This window comes from Penicillium malachiteum (assembly GCF_028827825.1).
Source record: "Penicillium malachiteum strain IBT 17515 chromosome Unknown utg000002l:1.0-8849297.0:1.0-8852440.0, whole genome shotgun sequence".
Taxonomy (NCBI): Eukaryota; Fungi; Ascomycota; class Eurotiomycetes; order Eurotiales; family Aspergillaceae; genus Penicillium; species Penicillium malachiteum.
The window spans coordinates 6,278,593-6,296,582 of record NW_026643095.1 but is presented as its reverse complement, the minus strand read 5'-3'; the positions used below and the strand labels follow the sequence as shown (position 1 = coordinate 6,296,582).

Here is a 17,990-nt window from a genome sequence, read left to right as displayed (position 1 = left end):
TCTGTGGTTATTAATCTCTAATTGTAGAGTATGGGCATCTCCCAATACTCAAGCGCTATAGTAAATCTGCATGTTACATAGCTACTGGTGCCTAGGCGATTTAGGAAACTGGTTGTAGCTACAAGAACCAGCCCTGAATCACTTGAGGGTATGGAATCATCATCTCCCAAGATTTTATTATAATTTTATCAATCTACTTCAAGTGCATCAATTATGAAGAAACGCCCCTGCATGCGATTTGATCTGGTTTACGCAATCCAAATATGAAACACGGCCGGAAAATTATGCTAGAAAAAAGGAATAACAAATCGCTATCTGGCTATGAAAGTAGAAATAGAGAGGGCTGCTATCTGTCCATGGTGCTCCCAATACAATAAGATCTCAACACCTCATGCGCCGCAGCCTCGGGAAATGAAGTGAAAATCAATGATCGGGTTCAAGATTCAGGTCAGGAGGCGGGTGAAGTCATCTTAGTATCAAGAGGAAAAGGGACAGGCCTCTCTACGACCAGAAAGAACCCACCGAAGATGGAGGGAGAAACAAAAGAGGCCCAAAAAGAAAGAGGGAAAAGAAAAGCAAGAAGTTCATTCACGTCGTCAAGGTCTTGTCCGGGGATCAATAAGGGAAGTTGATAGTATCACCATTTCATGTTGAATGACCATTCCTCTGTGCGCATTAGTTAGTATGCAAAATAACATTGTGGTGCCACCACCCTGATGAACATGTGCAAAGGCACATATATGAAGGAAATTCAAACTTACCATGCTTCAAATTCTCAGCGGTGTCAGTCAGCAAAATCACCCGACGCTTGTTGCAGTAGGCGGTCTTATCCAGAATGTCCACCTTCAACTCGGCCAGTTCGGACACTGGTTTCTCGAACATCTCACTGAGACTCTCGACTGCCATTTCCAAGTCCTTTTGATTATCCTCGAAGATTTCCGTCAGGTTATTACGGGCGAGGTAAAATGCAAACGCATATGTCCATTTCAAAGTCTGTCGACACTGCTGCAGAGCCTGTGATGCTGTATCCAGGAACTGAACCTCAATCCATGAGAGTCCAGACTGTGACTGGAGGCTAGTCATTTTCTTTTCGGTCTTGAGATACAGATCCTTGTCTAACTTTGCTGATTGTTCATGATTGGCATATCGGTTGTAGTAATGCAAGTACCGCTCCAGGAATGCTCGCGACTTAGCCTGAGCAGACCGCGCATCGGACCCTGACTTTTCTTCGTAGCGACTGCAGTTGTACCAACTGGTACCGTGCTCCGCCCAGAGACCCATGCACATCCAGCAGAATTCATGCTTGCACTTACGACAAGTCATGTGGTTGCATCCTCCATTCTTCTCAATAGTGGACTGGCATCTGGGACATTCTTTGGTATTGGCAGAAATCCAATTGGCGGTCTCTGAGTCATCTTCACACTTCTTCAGCCACATCTTCACAAGAGGACAGGGTGTGGGCTGATGATCGTTAAGGGAGCAGCCAAAGCAGAATTCATGTTGGCAGACGCATCGTACTGTGGGTACGATACGGTTGAGATCACGGGCTTTGACAGCGCAGTCGACAGCATACTCGCAGTTAGGAGCTGGGCACCATCGAAGGTTATCCTTGTCATCCACATAAGTTCGAGTAAGCAAAACGCGATATCTGAAGAGAAAAGAGGGGTTAGCAAAATTGAATGATCCTCTAAATAATTGAACAAAAGACTCAAGCACAAAATCATACCGGTCTTTAAGATCATCGGTCACAAGTAGATCCAAGGACTTTGAGTCAACAATCCGATGGCAGGTGTCTCCAGGACACTCGATTCGAGCAGCCTCCCCTTCTTCCTTAACTTTGCCTGCGAGGTAGTGGCGGTAACAGTCTACACAATACCGATGTCCACAACGCATAGCATATGTTTCAAGATCCGGTCCGTCCTCACAGCAGATATCGCACGCAAAACCAGGCACCACCTCCGTCTTAGCCGTACCCTCGAAGTTGGTTCCTAGTCCAGCTTCCTCGAGTGTCCGTTCCGGGCGATCCATGAATTCCTCAATTAACTTCTCCTGCTTCCAGCGACCAAACCGCAAAAGGATCGCAGCCGACTCTGGCGGCAACCCGAGGATAGCGGAAACATTGTTAACCTGCACCAACTGTTCTCGTTCGATGTCGGAAGGATCTAAAACTTTGAACTCGACTTCGTATGCTTTTCGTTTCTGTTTGATTAAATCTTTGTCGTCCGAAAATCCGGTGTCAAGGTCGCCAAAGTCCACTTTAGGATGGTCAGCCGCTGTGATCAAGAAGGGATAAAGAGGAGGTGGGGGAAGATGAGGGTGATCTCTTCCCGTAGCGTATTCGTCGTAGAATTAAAGGCGCTCATAGATACATACCTTCGCCTAGGCTTTCATCATCACTGCCTTGAGTGTCAAGAAAATCATCCGCGCTTGAGACATCGCTCATGAAGTCATCGTCGGAGTCCATGCTTCCGGTAGTTGTCGCGGGCGTCACGATTCCCCTCTTCTTCTGAGTCTCAGAGCTTGTTGCCGAGCTCCTAGACTCGATGGACTTGAGGGTTGCAAGACCAGTGGAAGGGATGTCTCTGTCGTTTTCTTGTGGGTCGCCGGACGATGTAGTGGCGTTTCTGGTATGGGCAGCCTTGGTGGCGGATTTGGGGAGAGGCTCGTTGTCGTCCGCAATCGCCGCCTCGGCCGCCTTTCTCTTTCGCGTGGAGGGAGTCGTCGTGAAAAAGGGGCGGCGATTTGCCGAAGGAGGATGGGGGTTTTAATAAAGGGAAAGGACTGCAAATGATTCCGTTTGGAGGCAAAACGTCATGGGGAAAAATCGCGCGTGAGTTCGGAGGGGGCGGAGTGGGGAACCGGGATTACAGTACACCTGGGCAGTATACAAGAACGTTGCCTGGTTTCTTTGGGATTGAGAGTCAATTTTGTCTCGTTTGTTTTCCAAAAGTTGTTTTGCATATTTTGTCTGTTTTGTTCTGTTTGCTTTTTTTGTTATTCACTTTCTTGGTCATGTGCTCATCAGATCGTACATGTTCTATTTCACTAATTCCCCCCCTGATGGTACAGATTCCGATGACTCCTCCAGGCTCCAGGGGTGCTAGGAGCCTAGGATGTTTCGCTAGCGTCCTTACTTTTTCTCTTTTGACCTGCATAGAACAGGTCCAAAAATTATTACCCTGACTCACACAATGAATCATTTTGGGAATAATTAATGGGCTCTATGACATGTTTTCATCTACGTCAACACGCATTTGCCCAGCTTACTGACATTTCTCACCCAGATGCCTATAATGGGTTATTGGTTACCGCCGCTTTTATGAGAGCGCTCAGGGCATCTTGATCAGGCGGTAGATACAGTCAGAGCAGGGATCACCAAGACATCTCAGTACGGAGTACTCCCCTATTGGTCCACGAATACAGTCAGATCTCTCTGTCGCTTTTCAACCGCCGGTCCTAACCACCTCAAACCAGTAGATGCCACAAGCTATCAGGATCTACACTTCAACAAGAGGACTCTACTATAACACCTTAGCCCATGGTGGCATATTATTGCTGACTTCCAAATGTGGTATGATTGGACTAAACCTTGGAATAATCATGTGGAGGTCATTAGGCCAGAAACAAATACGAAATCTAGAGGCATCGCATGACTGCATGGGAATCAAGAATCTAGTCCCTCGATTCTGAATAGGCCCGATTTCAGCATTTGTGCATTTTGATACTCGTATTCCCTGGTTCTAGCATTATCCGGCTAGTAGCCCATTTCATCTGGTAGTGCGTCCATCTAGAGCATTCCAGCGCCGGATCGCTCCAGTATACCATATGAGATAATAATAATTCTAGTAGCAGCAGTGGTAGTAATTCATCAATCCATGATCCATTCAACTAATTTTTTTGGGAATCAAAGAGCATGGTATATGATCTACTCATCATCACTCTCCTCCTCGTCATCATCTTCCTCGGATTCCTCCTCCTCACTACTCTCCTCCTCCGCATTTGCCAACCACTCAACAAACTGCTGTGCTTGGCTACGGACATTCCGCATCTCTTCAGTCTCACTTGATCGTGGATTACTCCACCACTGTTCATATGCCTCCTCATCCACTAGCTCAAGATCATACAGCTCCTTAGCAGTGAACAGAAGAATATTCGCGCCCTTATTGCGGTGCACCAGGTCCTGCTGCAACTGAATGAGGAAATCGACTTGATCCTTCTTCTCCTGCTTGGCGCGGTCAAACAGCGTTCGGTCCACAACTTCCCGGTATGTAGAAAAGATTTGATGCACCGCTTCACTGGCATTCTTGCCACCTTCCATCAACTGTTGGACGTGTTTCATGAATGAAGCGACGATAGCACGTCGTACTTGGACATCGGAGGCGTTGGCAGTCATACGAAGACTGACCAGCTCAAGCTGGACAACGTCAGCCGAAACGCCATCGCGAAGACTATCGAAGATACTGGTTGTGGCATCATGGTGGAAGTTATCTTGTTCCTCGCCGTCTGAGAAACTGCTGCGAGCGGAACGCGGCCAGGAAGCGTCGGAGATGTCGGAGGAGAGTGTCGAGATGGAAGCGGAGGAGAGAGATGCGGCGGGATTCTGGTAGACGAGTCCAGAGGAGGCAACGCTGATATCGTCCTCGTCCTCCTCGTCGTCTTCGCCCTGGATAAACTCGCGGCCCTCGCCGTCTGCTCCGACGACGCTGGGGTCCGAAATTGATTCACTTCCGTCTCGGCAGGATTTCGTGATACGTGTGCCAGCCTCAACTGTGATGCCGTCTGCGATCTTCACGCCATATGAGAGTAGAGCACCGGCGGCAACCTTGCAGTTCTTGCCGATGACGACACCATCGGCGATGATGGCGCCGTTGATATCTGTGTTGTCTCCGATGATCACGCCATCCCAAAGGTACGCACCTTCAAGTTTGACGTTGCGGCCGATTTTACAGTTTCGGCCCAACACTGTGTTGCGTACAGTTGTCTTGTCACCGATGCTCGTTCCCTTTCCAATGACCGTCCGACGGCCAATCACACAAGACCGCGCCAAGGTGACGCCCTGTTCCTGGTACAGGTTGCCCTTACGGAGAGCGTAGGTATGACCGGGGAGAAGATTGGTATCGGGGCACAAGGGGTATGTCCAGCGGGAGATTATATCCTTGCTGACCGCATCATAAGCCTTGAGGTTTCGTACCCGCGCGGCGTAGTCATCCTTAATGATGTGTGTGTGGATGGTCTTGCCGTTCAATTCATAGTCCTTGAGGACACCGAATAAGTAATGCTTTCGGGGAGACTGGTAGTCGAAACTGTCGGACCACAGACTCAACACATCGGGTGTGCAGATATCAATGCTGCAGTCAATCAGGTCCTGGCGGATATCCAGCTCAGGGTGAGTGAGAATAACTTCTGTGTCGATGTTGAGTCGCTTGTGGTTGTTGTCTGCGTGCTCGTCGATCTCTTCGTAGTGGAGACAGCGGTCCTTGGTGGGATCGATAACAAAGACGGGAGAGACTGTGGAGGATTTGGTACGGTGGTTGCGTCCTGCCTCACGGAGGACCATAGTCATGATAGCATTCTTATCTTTTTCACGGCGGGCGCGGTGCTGCTTCAGCGCACCCTCGATAGGCATGTTACTGATCACATCGCCGCTCACGACAATGAAATCACCGGTGATGAGGTGCTTGCCGTCCAGGTCTCGCATGACATCACCAACAGATGCGGAGGTAGATTTAAGAAAGTTGAATTGCTTGAAAGGCGATGAGGAGGCTCTCCATTTTGAGGCGCTATAAGAGATTAGACTGGCTCAATGTGGTTTTGTATATGACGAACGGGAATGGTAGGCGTACTTGATATACTTCTCCAAAAGATCTGAGTGAGCACCTGCGTAGAGAAAAACCTCTTCCACACCAGCATTTGCCAAAAACTCGAGGGTATATTCAATGATTGGAGTGTTGGCTAACGGGAGAAGACACTATGCGATCTAATCAGCTGTGCTCTCACAGTATACATGACCACAAACATCATTGATCGGTGGTATAGGACATCGTTCGGTATCTACATACGCGAGGCTTATCGAGAGTGAATGGCTCGAATCGGGGCTCGAAAGTATCGGCGAGGACCTGTATAAATCAAAGCCACAAAATTAGCTATCATCCGAAGATATCGCAAAGACGAAGGGAGAAAAAAAAGACATCAAGCTAAATATCTCAGCAATAAGAGATTTTCACATACCACAGCCTGCAAAGTCTCCTCTACCTCATCCGCAGTGTTTCCCTTGGGCTTTGAGCCTCCGCCCTTTTGTTTAGCACCCATTGCAAGCAGGTCCTGGAAAGTGTCAATCGGCGCTGAATCGAAATATGTACTCCGCGGAGATCGTATGGCGGCGGTATGGCAGGAGGAGGAAAGATGTCTCGTACCTAGTATAACGCTGAACCACAGAGGCAGTTAAGGACCAAGAAAGTTGCACAGGGTCTGTTTTTGCACTGCTACTCTAGTTTAGTCGTCCCGTTGTCACAGTTCCTCTCAAAGCCACAGAAAACCCCGCCAAGCCTCGGTGACTCCCACTTTATGTTTGGCCGGTTTGCACCATGGAGGTAACGTGATCTATGTGGCGCATGAGAACCTCATCAGCCACTATTTGGTTCAAGCCACATCCAGGTCCAGATATCCGTCAACTGGCGAAACAAAGATGATGCTCCAGACTATCGTTCAATAATCAACTATTCTATTGCATATATTCTTATATTGGTACTGTGTAGTATTGAATCAATTATTTACTATCGAACAGATAATTGTTTACAAAAAGGGTTCAATTACTCGGTACAAGTGTATTGCCTACAAGTACAATATTGTCCAGGTACTGCAAATCAATTAGGCCACCACAGAGAACTTGAAACTTGAACCTCTACGCAATACTCCATACACAAACAAGCTCCTTCAACCCCCCAAACAAGGAATCTGCATAATCAACGTTGCATGGACAGGTAACCAAAAAGGGGTGGACCCACCGGCTAGCCAGACTGCCCTGGAAAAATCCCCGCGGGTCTGGGCCCTCCTAGACCACTGCAATTAATGTGTCCGCGTCGACGGTCTAGACTCTTTAGTCTTGTAGGTTCGTGATTACGGCGCGTCAGGTGAGTACCTTATTCGTCTTTCCAGAGTACTTTCACTGATGTACTGAGAGATCTAAGGTTCTGATCGCCTTGTTTCGGATGTGATGCTGCTTTTAACTTACTGGGCTGACCTGTGCGTTGTCTATACGGACAGTGTTTGATTTTGATATGAGATTTGTTCCACATTTGCAGAAGGGAAGAGACATTGATGCGCATTCAGCGCTGAGAGGTTTTGGATTCTATTCGTATTATTCAGATGTCTCTTTGCAGCCCTGAAGTTTTTAACCTACATACCCAGACATGTCTCGGAAATGAAGGATCGGACCAAGAGACTGATTCCTAGTATCTCTGTTCAAGTATGTCCGCCTTGACCCTACATGTACCTCTCTCGAATTCCAAGGTTAGGTTAAGGTTCTCGGCCCAAGTGCATTATCGGACAAAAGTGGCAAGGCATGCATACCAAAGTGGACAAGTATGGGAACAACCTTGGAAGAGAAGGTTGAGGGCCGGGACGGGTGGAGGTATGGGGCATGATGACCTTCCTGAACGGGAACCAAGATGAGTGGACCGTTGGATTGTTGATAATTGATGATGAGTACATAAGAGAAGATCCGTTGTCCCATACATGGGTCCAACCATTCATACCCCTGCCTACGCAATCCTGGGACCTGTAAAACAGGTGTATGCTCGGAGGAAATATCAACAAGGAAACCCAAGCCGTGGAATCATCTGGCAGGAAATAAAAAAAATATGTAATATAAATATGTACCTGTCGAAACAAGGGTAAGGTATTGAAAACCTTGAAAAAAATCTTTCATCCTTTCCCATCTGGTTCCATTGAAGGATGGGTCAATGTTTTCCAAAAAAAATCAAAATCAAAATCAATAAAATCAGACACGTGTGAGAGAGCACATTTCGCCACCCAGGTTATCAAAGAGAGCCTGCAAAGAAACGCCATGACCTGTAGAAAGGGTAAGATGACCGTGACCGACTCAAACGTCCGGAAAAGCGCAATGTACGATTTGGAAACCTCGTTATAGACAGTGGGGAATCGTGAGTGAAATAGACAGGCGGATAGGATGAAGAGGATGATGAGTAAAGCGAAAGGAGATAGTGAGTGTGGGAGAGAATGTGCGTGTTGTATGCGTGCGTAGGCGTAAAAAAAAAGATGATGGCCAGATGGTAATGAGCAGGTTTAACCAGGTCGACCGGCCTGTACTGCCATCATCGGCTGGGGTTGAGTGTACATGCGCTGTCGTTTCGCCATATTCTGGTTCTCGGCAGCACTGGACATCTCTGACATTTGTCGGCGATGCTGGGGACGAATCGGAGCTCCTGTAGATGGCACTGCTACTGGCGGAGCGGGAAACTGGACGCCATTCGGATCAACAGCATATGCTGTTGGAGGTGCTGCCGCCGCTGGAACATATTGCCCTTGGATGGGAGGCATGTTTGGTGGAACTGCTTGCATCCCCTGGAATTGGCCAGGGGATTGCCAGTTGTTCATGGATGTCGCGGGAGATTGACCGGGGAACTGTCTTCTTTGATCGATTGAGTGGCTGATGTCTGAGCCGCCGCCATTGTCACGGCCACGGGAGCTGGAGGGCCTTCAATACTTTGGGGGATAGTCTTGAGGTGGGTGAGATGAGTCTCCAGCATATCGAGAAGACTCTTGCGGGTGAATGGTTTAGGCAAGACATCATTCATGCCTAAGAAGAGCGTCAGTTGGGCATTCTATCGAGTTATAACTGGACGTATTGCATCTCTTACCATGTTGATAGTATAATTGAATGTCATCACTGCGGATATTCGAAGTCATCGCAATGATGGGGGTTTGGTCGAATTGGCGGATTAAGTGACAGGCCGATACACCGTCCAGATTTGGCATGATGATATCCATTAGAATCAGATCGTACTTGGTTCCACCCTGCATCTTGTTCACAGCCTCCAAACCATCGAACTACATGGATCATTAGTAACCTGTAGACAGAATTCGGTAAACAAAGAATCCCAAACATACCGCAGTGTCAATCACACAGGAGAATGAGTATAAGAATTTGCCGCCAATCTGCCGACATGTCGCATCGTCCTCTACCAACAAGATCCGTGGGCTGCGCATCCAGCCGGGATCGACGTTCGTACTCTTTTTCCGATTGTCAGGTTGCTGCCGGCGGACCTCCGCAGTATCGACCTCGGTCTTGGTAGGCATCGGGTATGGGACGTTGTTGATGTGTTCACTATACATGGGGTCGATACCATTGGTAGCTCCCACTGGGTAAACAACCTGTTCCAGGTCGCCACCCATCTTAGGGTAGACCATCGCAGGGTTCGGAGGCGCAGTGGTTGCTGGTCGAACCATTCCATTCCGCGATGCATCCATGGTGGGTGTAGCAACAGGAGCGGCGCCTGCTGCCTTTTGGGGATCGTTGGCTGCATCCATGTTGGCAAGGTTGAATTGGATCTCGGCATTCATGTCGTTGAGCAACTTCGAGGCTTGCTGTAATGGTGATGATGGCTCATCATCTACTGCGCCCACCTGCATGGGACTCATATTCGAGCCTTGTCCTTGGAACCCAACAGCCTTACTATCCCGACGTTGCCGTGCATCGACTGAGAGTAAGTAATTCATCACCTGATGAATGACATTCTCATGATTCAACACTGTCTTCTGTACCCGCATGACCTCCTGCAACATAAGTTGATGGTCCACACTAAGTTGCGCATAGCGATCGGAAAGGTGTTGGATCTGTTGTTGCTGGGCGAGGATCTGCTGGTTCAGCAGATCGATCTGTTGGGTGGGAACGGAGTCATCGGTGGGTTGGGTTTGTTTTCGGGGAGCAGGTGCTTTCCGGCGAATATTATCGAGAGATTCCTTGCTGTTGGCTCGAAATTCTGGGTGTTTAAATTCCCAAGCCTGTTTATGCCCGTTATCATTAGTATGGGGGTTCCCTTTGCCTTTTTTCCTTTCTTTTTTTTGTCTCCACTCCTCTTCCCCCTGCTTCATGGATCGGGATGGACGTACATTTTGACCGTATGGCGATTGACCATTCTCCTCGTTGTTCTGGCGGACTTTGTGGAAATCGTATTTGTTGAGTTGGCGCACAAAACTGGCGAAATTGCTATGCTTGAAGTGCTTCGGTAGGATAGTCTTTGTAAATTTCTCGCACTGGTACCCTGTTAGCTACACGGTGCGACCGTTGACCACGCCACGGGCGCATTTACCTCTAAAACCACAAAGCTGTCCCCTTCATCGCCCCAGCGCACAATGGACGCATATGAGGGGTCCTCCAGCATTCTGATAAAATAGTTAGATCGCGAGTTTGTTGGCGCATCGTGCAAATCGACCGATTTTTTGCCGAGAGGGGGCAGAGAAAAAGAAAAAGCACAGAAAAAAAGGGAAGGGGGGAAAGCAAGAAGATAGAGTCGCCCCATCCAGTAAAACTTACTTATACAGTTTGCGCACCTAGACATGAGGGATCAGTAAATTTTGCAACTCTTCAACACTGGCGATGAAACTCACGAAATCGCTGGAGTTGCCCGCGGGGGCGGCATTCGAGGTCTGGCCTGGGCCATCCATGGGGGGGCTAACCGGGTCGCGACCGGTCGAACGAACAGCAAACTGGGGCTGATCTGCCGAGATATATTAAAGAGAGTAGGAAGAATATGCAAATCAATGCACCAAAAAGACCTCGACAAAGAAAGAAGAAGGAGGGATTTTGAAAAGAAAGCAGAACGCAGAAACGGGTACCGCCCAGAGGTTTGGCGGTAGAGCCATGTACCAAAGTTACTGCGCAGGTACGCCGTGGTACATGTAAAAATCATATATAGGAATTCATTATATGAAGATCATGTATATCAATTCCCAAGGTTATAATACAGATATTTATATATATAAATTATTTTTAATATTTCTTTTTTCTAAAGCCTCTTTATTATTTTTATTCTTCGATCTCTTTGAACTCGAAACTCATCAAAATTGAACTTTAGTTACTGATACAACTCCAACATTCCTCTAGTACTCCCCAGGGCGACAATGCACTCCATAATTACCAAATGCATGGAGATGTCAGTGCGCACGAGATGGAGGGGGCCATGCATTGGGGTGTTATCGTAGGTACCTTATACGGTAGATCATTTCAATCAAAAACAGAGAAGAAAACGAAAAGAGAACAAAAAAAACATGTACTCAGTAAGACCAAAATTACTGAAGCCCTGAGACGTTGAAACTGGAGAATCTTAATACTCCACCGACAGTTCTTGGGACCCTAGTGGGCCACGAAGGCGTGGTTCCCACACGCGTACAACTCATTGTTTCCACCGTTCAAGAATTTTGAAAATCTGGAAAAATCAGGATGACGACCATAAAAATTTTGAGAGAAGATTATTCATCGGGCTCCAATATGCACCAAAGACTTGAACCATATGCATGGCGGACCGGTTCATTCTCCTCCGTCTCGGGATCCTTGGAAGAATTCGGAGTTATTCTCTTTAAAGAGTAGGTTGTAAGATTTCAATGAACCATTCAAGACAATTGAAGTCTTTCAAGTTCAAATGTTTCAATCTCATCCCAGCCTTGTCAATATTCGTGGGTATTGAAGGTTATAGCGGTGAAGAGGGTTTCAGGTGAAAGTGGAGGTAGCTTTGCACAGTCCATTTATGTACAGTCGACTTAGTACTCCACCTTATGTAGGTACGCATGTTGGATTCCAAATTGGAGTTATCAGTTTACTAGGATTATTTGGAATTTACATAATGATGGTTATCCAGGGATTACATTAAGCATCTAAATATCAGTATAAGAGCCCAAGGTAACGGGGATCTACGGATCTGAGTACTATTCAGACTCCATAGAATCTTTTATTTCATCCAATAAGCAATAAGTCAATCAGGTCACTGATCTGAACCACTGGCACTGTTCCTGCCCAGGTGAATGGCCATATGCATATTTAAACTTGATATAAATATTTTCAAATGTTCATATTCATCTATACAAATTATTCTATTACTATGTAGTACTTATCTCTGACTCTCGAGGCTGTTCCTCCCAGAGCATTTGAACCGATTAGCATCTGAAGTTACTCTTGTTTATATCAATACGTCATCACTTTCTGAGACATCTTCCACTTAATCCAAGATTCGAATTGAATCTGGGGCCTTCATTGGGATATCTGGAGCATCTAAACGTGGACTTCCCAATGGGGGTTTCCAATGGTGGACTTCAACGGTCGTGCAGCTCGGCGCCGACGCCTCCTTCCGCTGGCTTTATAATTCTCTACCCTGCAGTATCACACAAGAATGAAGTTCCGACGTCATACCTCACATGCATATAAATATCGGATGAATCCAGCTATTTATCGGTAGTTCTACGTCGCGATGTGTACCATGCATGTCTCAAGGGGCTTGAGGTTGCTTAGTAGTTCTGAGTATAGGTACCTACAAGGGCCTTATTAGTATGTTTGATGGGGTACCTTGCATATGGAGATTCCACCATTGATTAATATAGTAGGCTATTATACCTATAGGCGTTTGCTTGTTTTCTTGGTTGGCCCACAACCATCAAGTGATCATTTCAGATGAAAATATGTATACAAATAGTAGAGGGAAGTATTACTACCTGATCTCGCCCGGGGCTCCGCGGATGTGGAGGGCTCCTCCAAGCGACAGTAGCGTACGAGAGGACCCTCAATTACTGCATATATCGCATCCAATCGCAATTTAGATGTTGGGTCACGGGCCCATTAATATGTAGCAGCTCTAATCAGTTAGATAGTGTCTAGGCGCTGCACATGTGTTTGGCAATGATGTAGATTACTCATGCTTCCACCAGTTGACGCAGTTTTAGTCCCAAGTTTATTCTCTGTCAATTCATCTACATGATAAGATAATGTTCTATGGAAACTACATAGTACTAGTAATACGCACTATATAAGAATATCGTGGCTTGAAGATCTACTAGCAGACATCTGGAGGATTTCAAGGTCTGTGCCATCATTGAACATTTCCAACTTGGAGGTTGAATGTCTATGATATTCTACTCCGTACTGTGCCTACTACTACTACTACTACTACTACTAGTACCCGTGGACTGCTCCTACTACATTATATCAGCACTCAAGTTGGGACCTCAAATCTTGGAACTGCCAGTGATCCAATTCAAGTGCTTATTCCTTAATTCATTCCAGCCCATACATCTAAAAAAATGATAGCTGATCTTAATTTTCAAATATTTTATTCAAGTTGCCATTCACACTAGAATTAATCAGAAATTGGCGTGTTTCCAGCGCGAATGAAGATCGGCGGCGCGAAGCGGGCCCCGAGACCATGACGAAATCTCCGAAGCTCCCCTCACAACTTTTGACCCTTGAGTTTCAGAACCTCTACAATCTTGTCCACGATTCATCCTTCTCATACCTTCACCATGTTCGCCGCTCGTCGTCTTACCAACCTGCCCCGCGTGCGCACCCAGGCCGCGTTCTTCCACCAGACCGCGCCCGCATTCGTGCAGAAGGGCGATGCGATCCCCGACTTGAACGTCCTGGTTGAGAACTCCCCCGGAAACAAGGTCAACCTGGCCAAGGAATTCGGCAGCAAGGGCAAGGGTGTCATCGTTGGTGTCCCCGCTGCTTTCAGTAGGTCATCCATTGGACAATATCGCTGGAACTTAACGTGTTTACTGACTATTTGTAGGCCCTGCCTGCTCAAGCACTCACGTTCCCGGCTACATCAACCACCCCAAGCTCCAGAACGCCGGTCAGGTCTTCGTTGTCGCTGTCAACGATCCCTTCGTGTAAGAATAGCCATAAACAATGTGATACGCGCGATCGCCTCACTAACGCGTCTCGATACGACAGTACCAAGGCTTGGGCTGAGTCCCTTGACCCCAGCGGCAAGAGCGGCGTAAGTGCTGAACCGACCTGAATTGACACAATAGCCCAAAGGAATAATTAACTGATAATTCTATAGATTCGCTTCTTGGGTGACCCCACCGGTCAGTTCAACGAGGCCCTTGACTTGACCTTCGACAGCACCTCCATTTTTGGGCAACATCCGTAGCAAGCGTTACGCGCTGCTGGTCGAGGATGGTAAGGTGACTGAGACTTTTGTTGAGCCTGACAATGCCGGTCTCAATGGTGAGTTGAATGGAGTTCTCTTCTTTCCACCTTCAATCTGTTCAAAAAAGACCTTGTCACTAACCTGGGCTGAATTTAGTCTCCGCCGCCGAGAAGGTGCTCAACTAGAGCAATGACTAATTAGACTTACGAATGGCAGGTGGGCACTTCGGAGCTCCAAGTCTCCTTGCATATATAGTATTAAGGATGAGACGCATCAAAATACAAGATCTCATGCAGGACGTCCCGTCAAATGGAGCCATGCCGTACGAGTAACCTTAGAACTGAGTATGTGTAAGAGTAAACATTGTTGAAGCGACTCAGATCAACGTCGGAATAGTGAAAAGACTCCTAAATAGGTGATTCTGTCTTGAATCTGAAGGGAGTCTCCTGATCTACAGTGTGTTTCTGTAGTAAGTTCCAAAATATACTCCTGTTTCGATAGTTCAAGTTGGTTGGATCTCTTCAATGAAAATACTTGCTTCTATAATGCCTCTATCTTTTCACTTGCAAGAGTCTGAAGTGCATATTCTGCTTGCTGGTTATTCTCTGTCCCTATGTGCTTCTTAATTTGAAAGGGCCTCAAATTAGGATAGGATTCATACATATAACAAGCTTGTCCATTCCAGCACCGTTTTTGATCCACTTATTGAGACGCGAATGAATGAAAATTCAAAGAGCAAATCCCTGCAATATTGATTCAATCCCTGATATAAAGGTTTTGCTTTGTAGAGCCTGTTTCATCCGGTTTGTTGTATGAAGTACATAAGTTGGGATCACTGCCACATTTGTAGCAAGAGCCACGTCGGGTTCACTTAGGCAGCCATTTAAGCATGAACAGAGTGTGGTACGTATGCATAAACGATAATCGCAAATGAATTCATATGACCCGTGGACACAATCCTATTAATTGTCATCTTAAAATTCTTATTGACATACCCTTGTATGAAGAGTGGTCCCTTAAAAGTCCTAATCTCCACTGACTGTGCTTCGTCATTGCCAAGACAGTTTCCCCCGTTCCAGCCACTGTCCCCTCTTCCGCATCTCTCCTTCTCTACTCTTCAGGTAAACATATTTTCTTCTGTGAGCCTATATTGTCTTCTTCTGTTCTGTCGTGAAAAGCGAACCCTTATACCAATCGTCGAATCGCCGAACTCACCCTGAACACCTTGGGCCGCTATCCAGAGTCTTGAGACCAAGTGGGCTGTGAGAGCTTGGCAAGACACCGCCGCTCCAGACCTAATTCCCCGACCCTTCTGATCAAGTTTCACTACCTCGACCACTTTACCTTCCTCTCTTTCATTTGTCAATCGTCGCGGATATACCGGCATCATGTCCAAGGTCGTGCGCAGCGTCAAGAACGTCACAAAGGGGTACTCCTCCGTGCAGGTCAAGGTCCGAAATGGTATGTCTGGCTTCTTCGCCACTGAATGCTCAGAAGAGACCATCGCGAACATAATGGAATTGCGAGACATTGGCTGGCCGCGGGGTTGATATTGCGCGCTTAAGCCGATCTTCCCAGGGGCTGGCCATCACCGCGCGCTCTCTGGGTGTACATGTCATGCCATGCTGACAACTCTATCTTCTAGCTACCAGTAACGATCCATGGGGTCCCACAGGAACCGACATGTCGGAGATTGCGTCCATGACTTTCGGGAGGTAGGTTTCTCGATAGCCTGATCACGTCTGATTACTTAGGAATCATTGCAAGCTGACCTTATCTCCGTCTCAGTCCGAACGAGTTCTACGAGATCATGGACATGATCGATAAGCGTCTCAATGATAAGGGCAAGAACTGGCGCCATGTGCTCAAGTCATTGAAGGTATTGGACTACTGTTTGCATGAGGGTTCAGAATTGGTGGTCACTTGGGCTCGGAAGAATGTCTACATCATCAAGACCCTGCGCGAGTTCCAGTATGTTGACGAAGAAGGCCGTGATGTGGGCCAGAATGGTACGCCATATTCTCCACCGTCTACGATTGTGAACAAGTTCAGTTACTAAATTCAACTTTTTTTTCGCGCAGTTCGTGTGGCCGCGAAGGAACTTACTGCCCTGGTTCTGGACGAGGATCGCCTACGCAGCGAACGATCCGACCGCAAACTTTGGAAGACTCGAGTGAGTGGATTGGATGAGGGTCAAGGTAGTGGTTTTGGAAACGAGCCTCCCCGCCGAGAGCGAAGAAGACGCCAGGGTGACGATGAGGACGATACCGAGTACCGACTAGCCATTGAGGCTAGCAAGGCCGAAGCCGAGGAGGAACGCCGACGACGGGCCAAGGATTCTGCGAATAGCCACGAGGACGAGGACTTGGCCAAGGCTATCCAGCTTAGCAGGGAAGAAGAGGAACTTCGCAAGCGGGAGTTGGAGGAGAACAATGCGCATGCGCTCTTTGATGATACCCCAGCCCAGGTCCAGCCCACTGGCTACAACCAAGGCTACCAACAGCAAGGTGCTGTTGACTGGTTTGGTAACCCGATCAATGTGCAGCAGCCAATGACTACCGGTTATTTGAACAATCAATATGCGCAACCCACTGGATTCCAACAGCAGCCCACCGGATTCCAACAGCAGCCCACCGGATTCCAACAGCAAGCCACTGGTGTAAACCCTTACGCAAATGGCTACCAGCAGCCCTCAGCTTTCGACCAGAACCCTTACGGACAGCAGCCTCAGAACAACTTCCTGCAGCCCCAGGCGGCCCTCCAAGCCCAGCATACTGCATTCCCCAACACTAATCCATATGGTTCCAACGACGCCTTCTCACAGCAGCAACATCAGCAACACCAGCAGCAGCAACAAGGCCAGGAGAACTACCTATCTGCGGGAACCAACAACCCATGGGCATCGAACCAACCCGCCGATGCGCTCAAGCCTATGGCAACCGGCTCGAACAATCCATTCGCTCAACGCACTCAACCCCAGTTTACAAACCCACAACAATCAACGGGACCGCCATCTCTCAACACCCTTGCAGAGGACCGCGCCACAACCAAGTTTAACAACCCGATTACTCAGTTCTCTCAACAGGCCCAGCCTAACCCTATCTCCAACTTCCAAGCTCCACAGCCACCCAGGAGTACTCCTCCTCAGGCATTAGACCCTCACCACGCCCGTCTGAACGCGCTTCTTGCTTCGGGCGAGGGTCAGGATACATTCGGAAACGTTGGAGATCTCCGTATTCCTGCCCAACACACTGCACCTGGCACTTTCGTCAACTCTGCTGGTCAAGGATTGGACCGTCTTCATGCCAACCAGACCGCTGGCAACCCCTTCTTTGGCCAACATTATACAGGAGTGCCTCAGCAAACAGGCTTTGTGCAGCAGCAGCAATCCAATAGCAACCCCTGGGGAGCTCAGCAGCAATCGCAGCATGGTGGCAGTTTGATTGACCTGTAATCTCAAGTCTTTTATCCCGGCAATTCTTATGACCACGGACCCTGCTGATACCACTCCCCCCCTCCTTCACTCATATTTTTCTTTCTTACAACTTCTCAACATTTGTGGCCTGCCAATTCTTTGATTCCATTGCTCTTCCCCTCCCCACTCCCTCTTGATTTATCTTCATACCACTATGCCCCTTTCTTTTCCCCCACATGTGGTGGAGAAATGCATGGCAAGAGCAATTGAACTGTGGAGCCGATTTTTTATCAGGACCGGGGATTTCTCGGCACTATATTCATGCCCTCTCTTTCCCTTGGAGCCCAGATATCCATTCCCATCCGCGTGTCATCTTTTCCTCTTTTTCTCTTTCCTCCGTACACCGTTTCTCA

At 47.7% G+C, this 17,990-nt stretch overlaps 5 protein-coding genes across 5 annotated transcripts; 2 read left to right on the top strand and 3 right to left on the bottom strand.

Annotated features, from left to right (window-relative positions):
* Positions 1-637: 637 nt before the first annotated feature.
* Positions 638-2,815, bottom strand: N7483_005321 (uncharacterized protein; the record flags this gene model as incomplete). The annotated part of the gene is made up of 5 exons (XM_057088758.1): positions 638-666; positions 762-1,648; positions 1,727-2,255; positions 2,374-2,701; positions 2,783-2,815. The coding sequence occupies 5 exons, from the start codon at positions 2,813-2,815 to the stop codon at positions 638-640; spliced, it is 1,806 nt and encodes a 601-aa protein (XP_056948587.1).
* A 1,110-nt stretch (positions 2,816-3,925) lies between these two features.
* On the bottom strand, positions 3,926-6,309 carry N7483_005320 (translation initiation factor eIF2B catalytic subunit epsilon; the record flags this gene model as incomplete). Its single annotated transcript, XM_057088757.1, has 4 exons — positions 3,926-5,780; positions 5,844-5,968; positions 6,060-6,116; positions 6,229-6,309. 4 exons carry the CDS (start codon positions 6,307-6,309, stop codon positions 3,926-3,928), a joined length of 2,118 nt encoding a protein of 705 aa, XP_056948586.1.
* Positions 6,310-8,304: 1,995 nt separating this feature from the next.
* Positions 8,305-10,686, bottom strand: skn7 (uncharacterized protein; the record flags this gene model as incomplete). The annotated part of the gene is made up of 8 exons (XM_057088756.1): positions 8,305-8,583; positions 8,637-8,818; positions 8,880-9,069; positions 9,130-10,023; positions 10,132-10,275; positions 10,332-10,404; positions 10,556-10,572; positions 10,630-10,686. The coding sequence occupies 8 exons, from the start codon at positions 10,684-10,686 to the stop codon at positions 8,305-8,307; spliced, it is 1,836 nt and encodes a 611-aa protein (XP_056948585.1).
* A 2,841-nt stretch (positions 10,687-13,527) lies between these two features.
* Positions 13,528-14,162, top strand: N7483_005318 (Redoxin; the record flags this gene model as incomplete). The annotated part of the gene is made up of 4 exons (XM_057088755.1): positions 13,528-13,738; positions 13,797-13,896; positions 13,961-14,006; positions 14,073-14,162. 4 exons carry the CDS (start codon positions 13,528-13,530, stop codon positions 14,160-14,162), a joined length of 447 nt encoding a protein of 148 aa, XP_056948584.1.
* A 1,388-nt stretch (positions 14,163-15,550) lies between these two features.
* Positions 15,551-17,616, top strand: N7483_005317 (epsin; the record flags this gene model as incomplete). Its single annotated transcript, XM_057088754.1, has 4 exons — positions 15,551-15,623; positions 15,808-15,877; positions 15,951-16,171; positions 16,244-17,616. 4 exons carry the CDS (start codon positions 15,551-15,553, stop codon positions 17,614-17,616), a joined length of 1,737 nt encoding a protein of 578 aa, XP_056948583.1.
* Between the last annotated feature and the right edge of the window lie 374 nt (positions 17,617-17,990).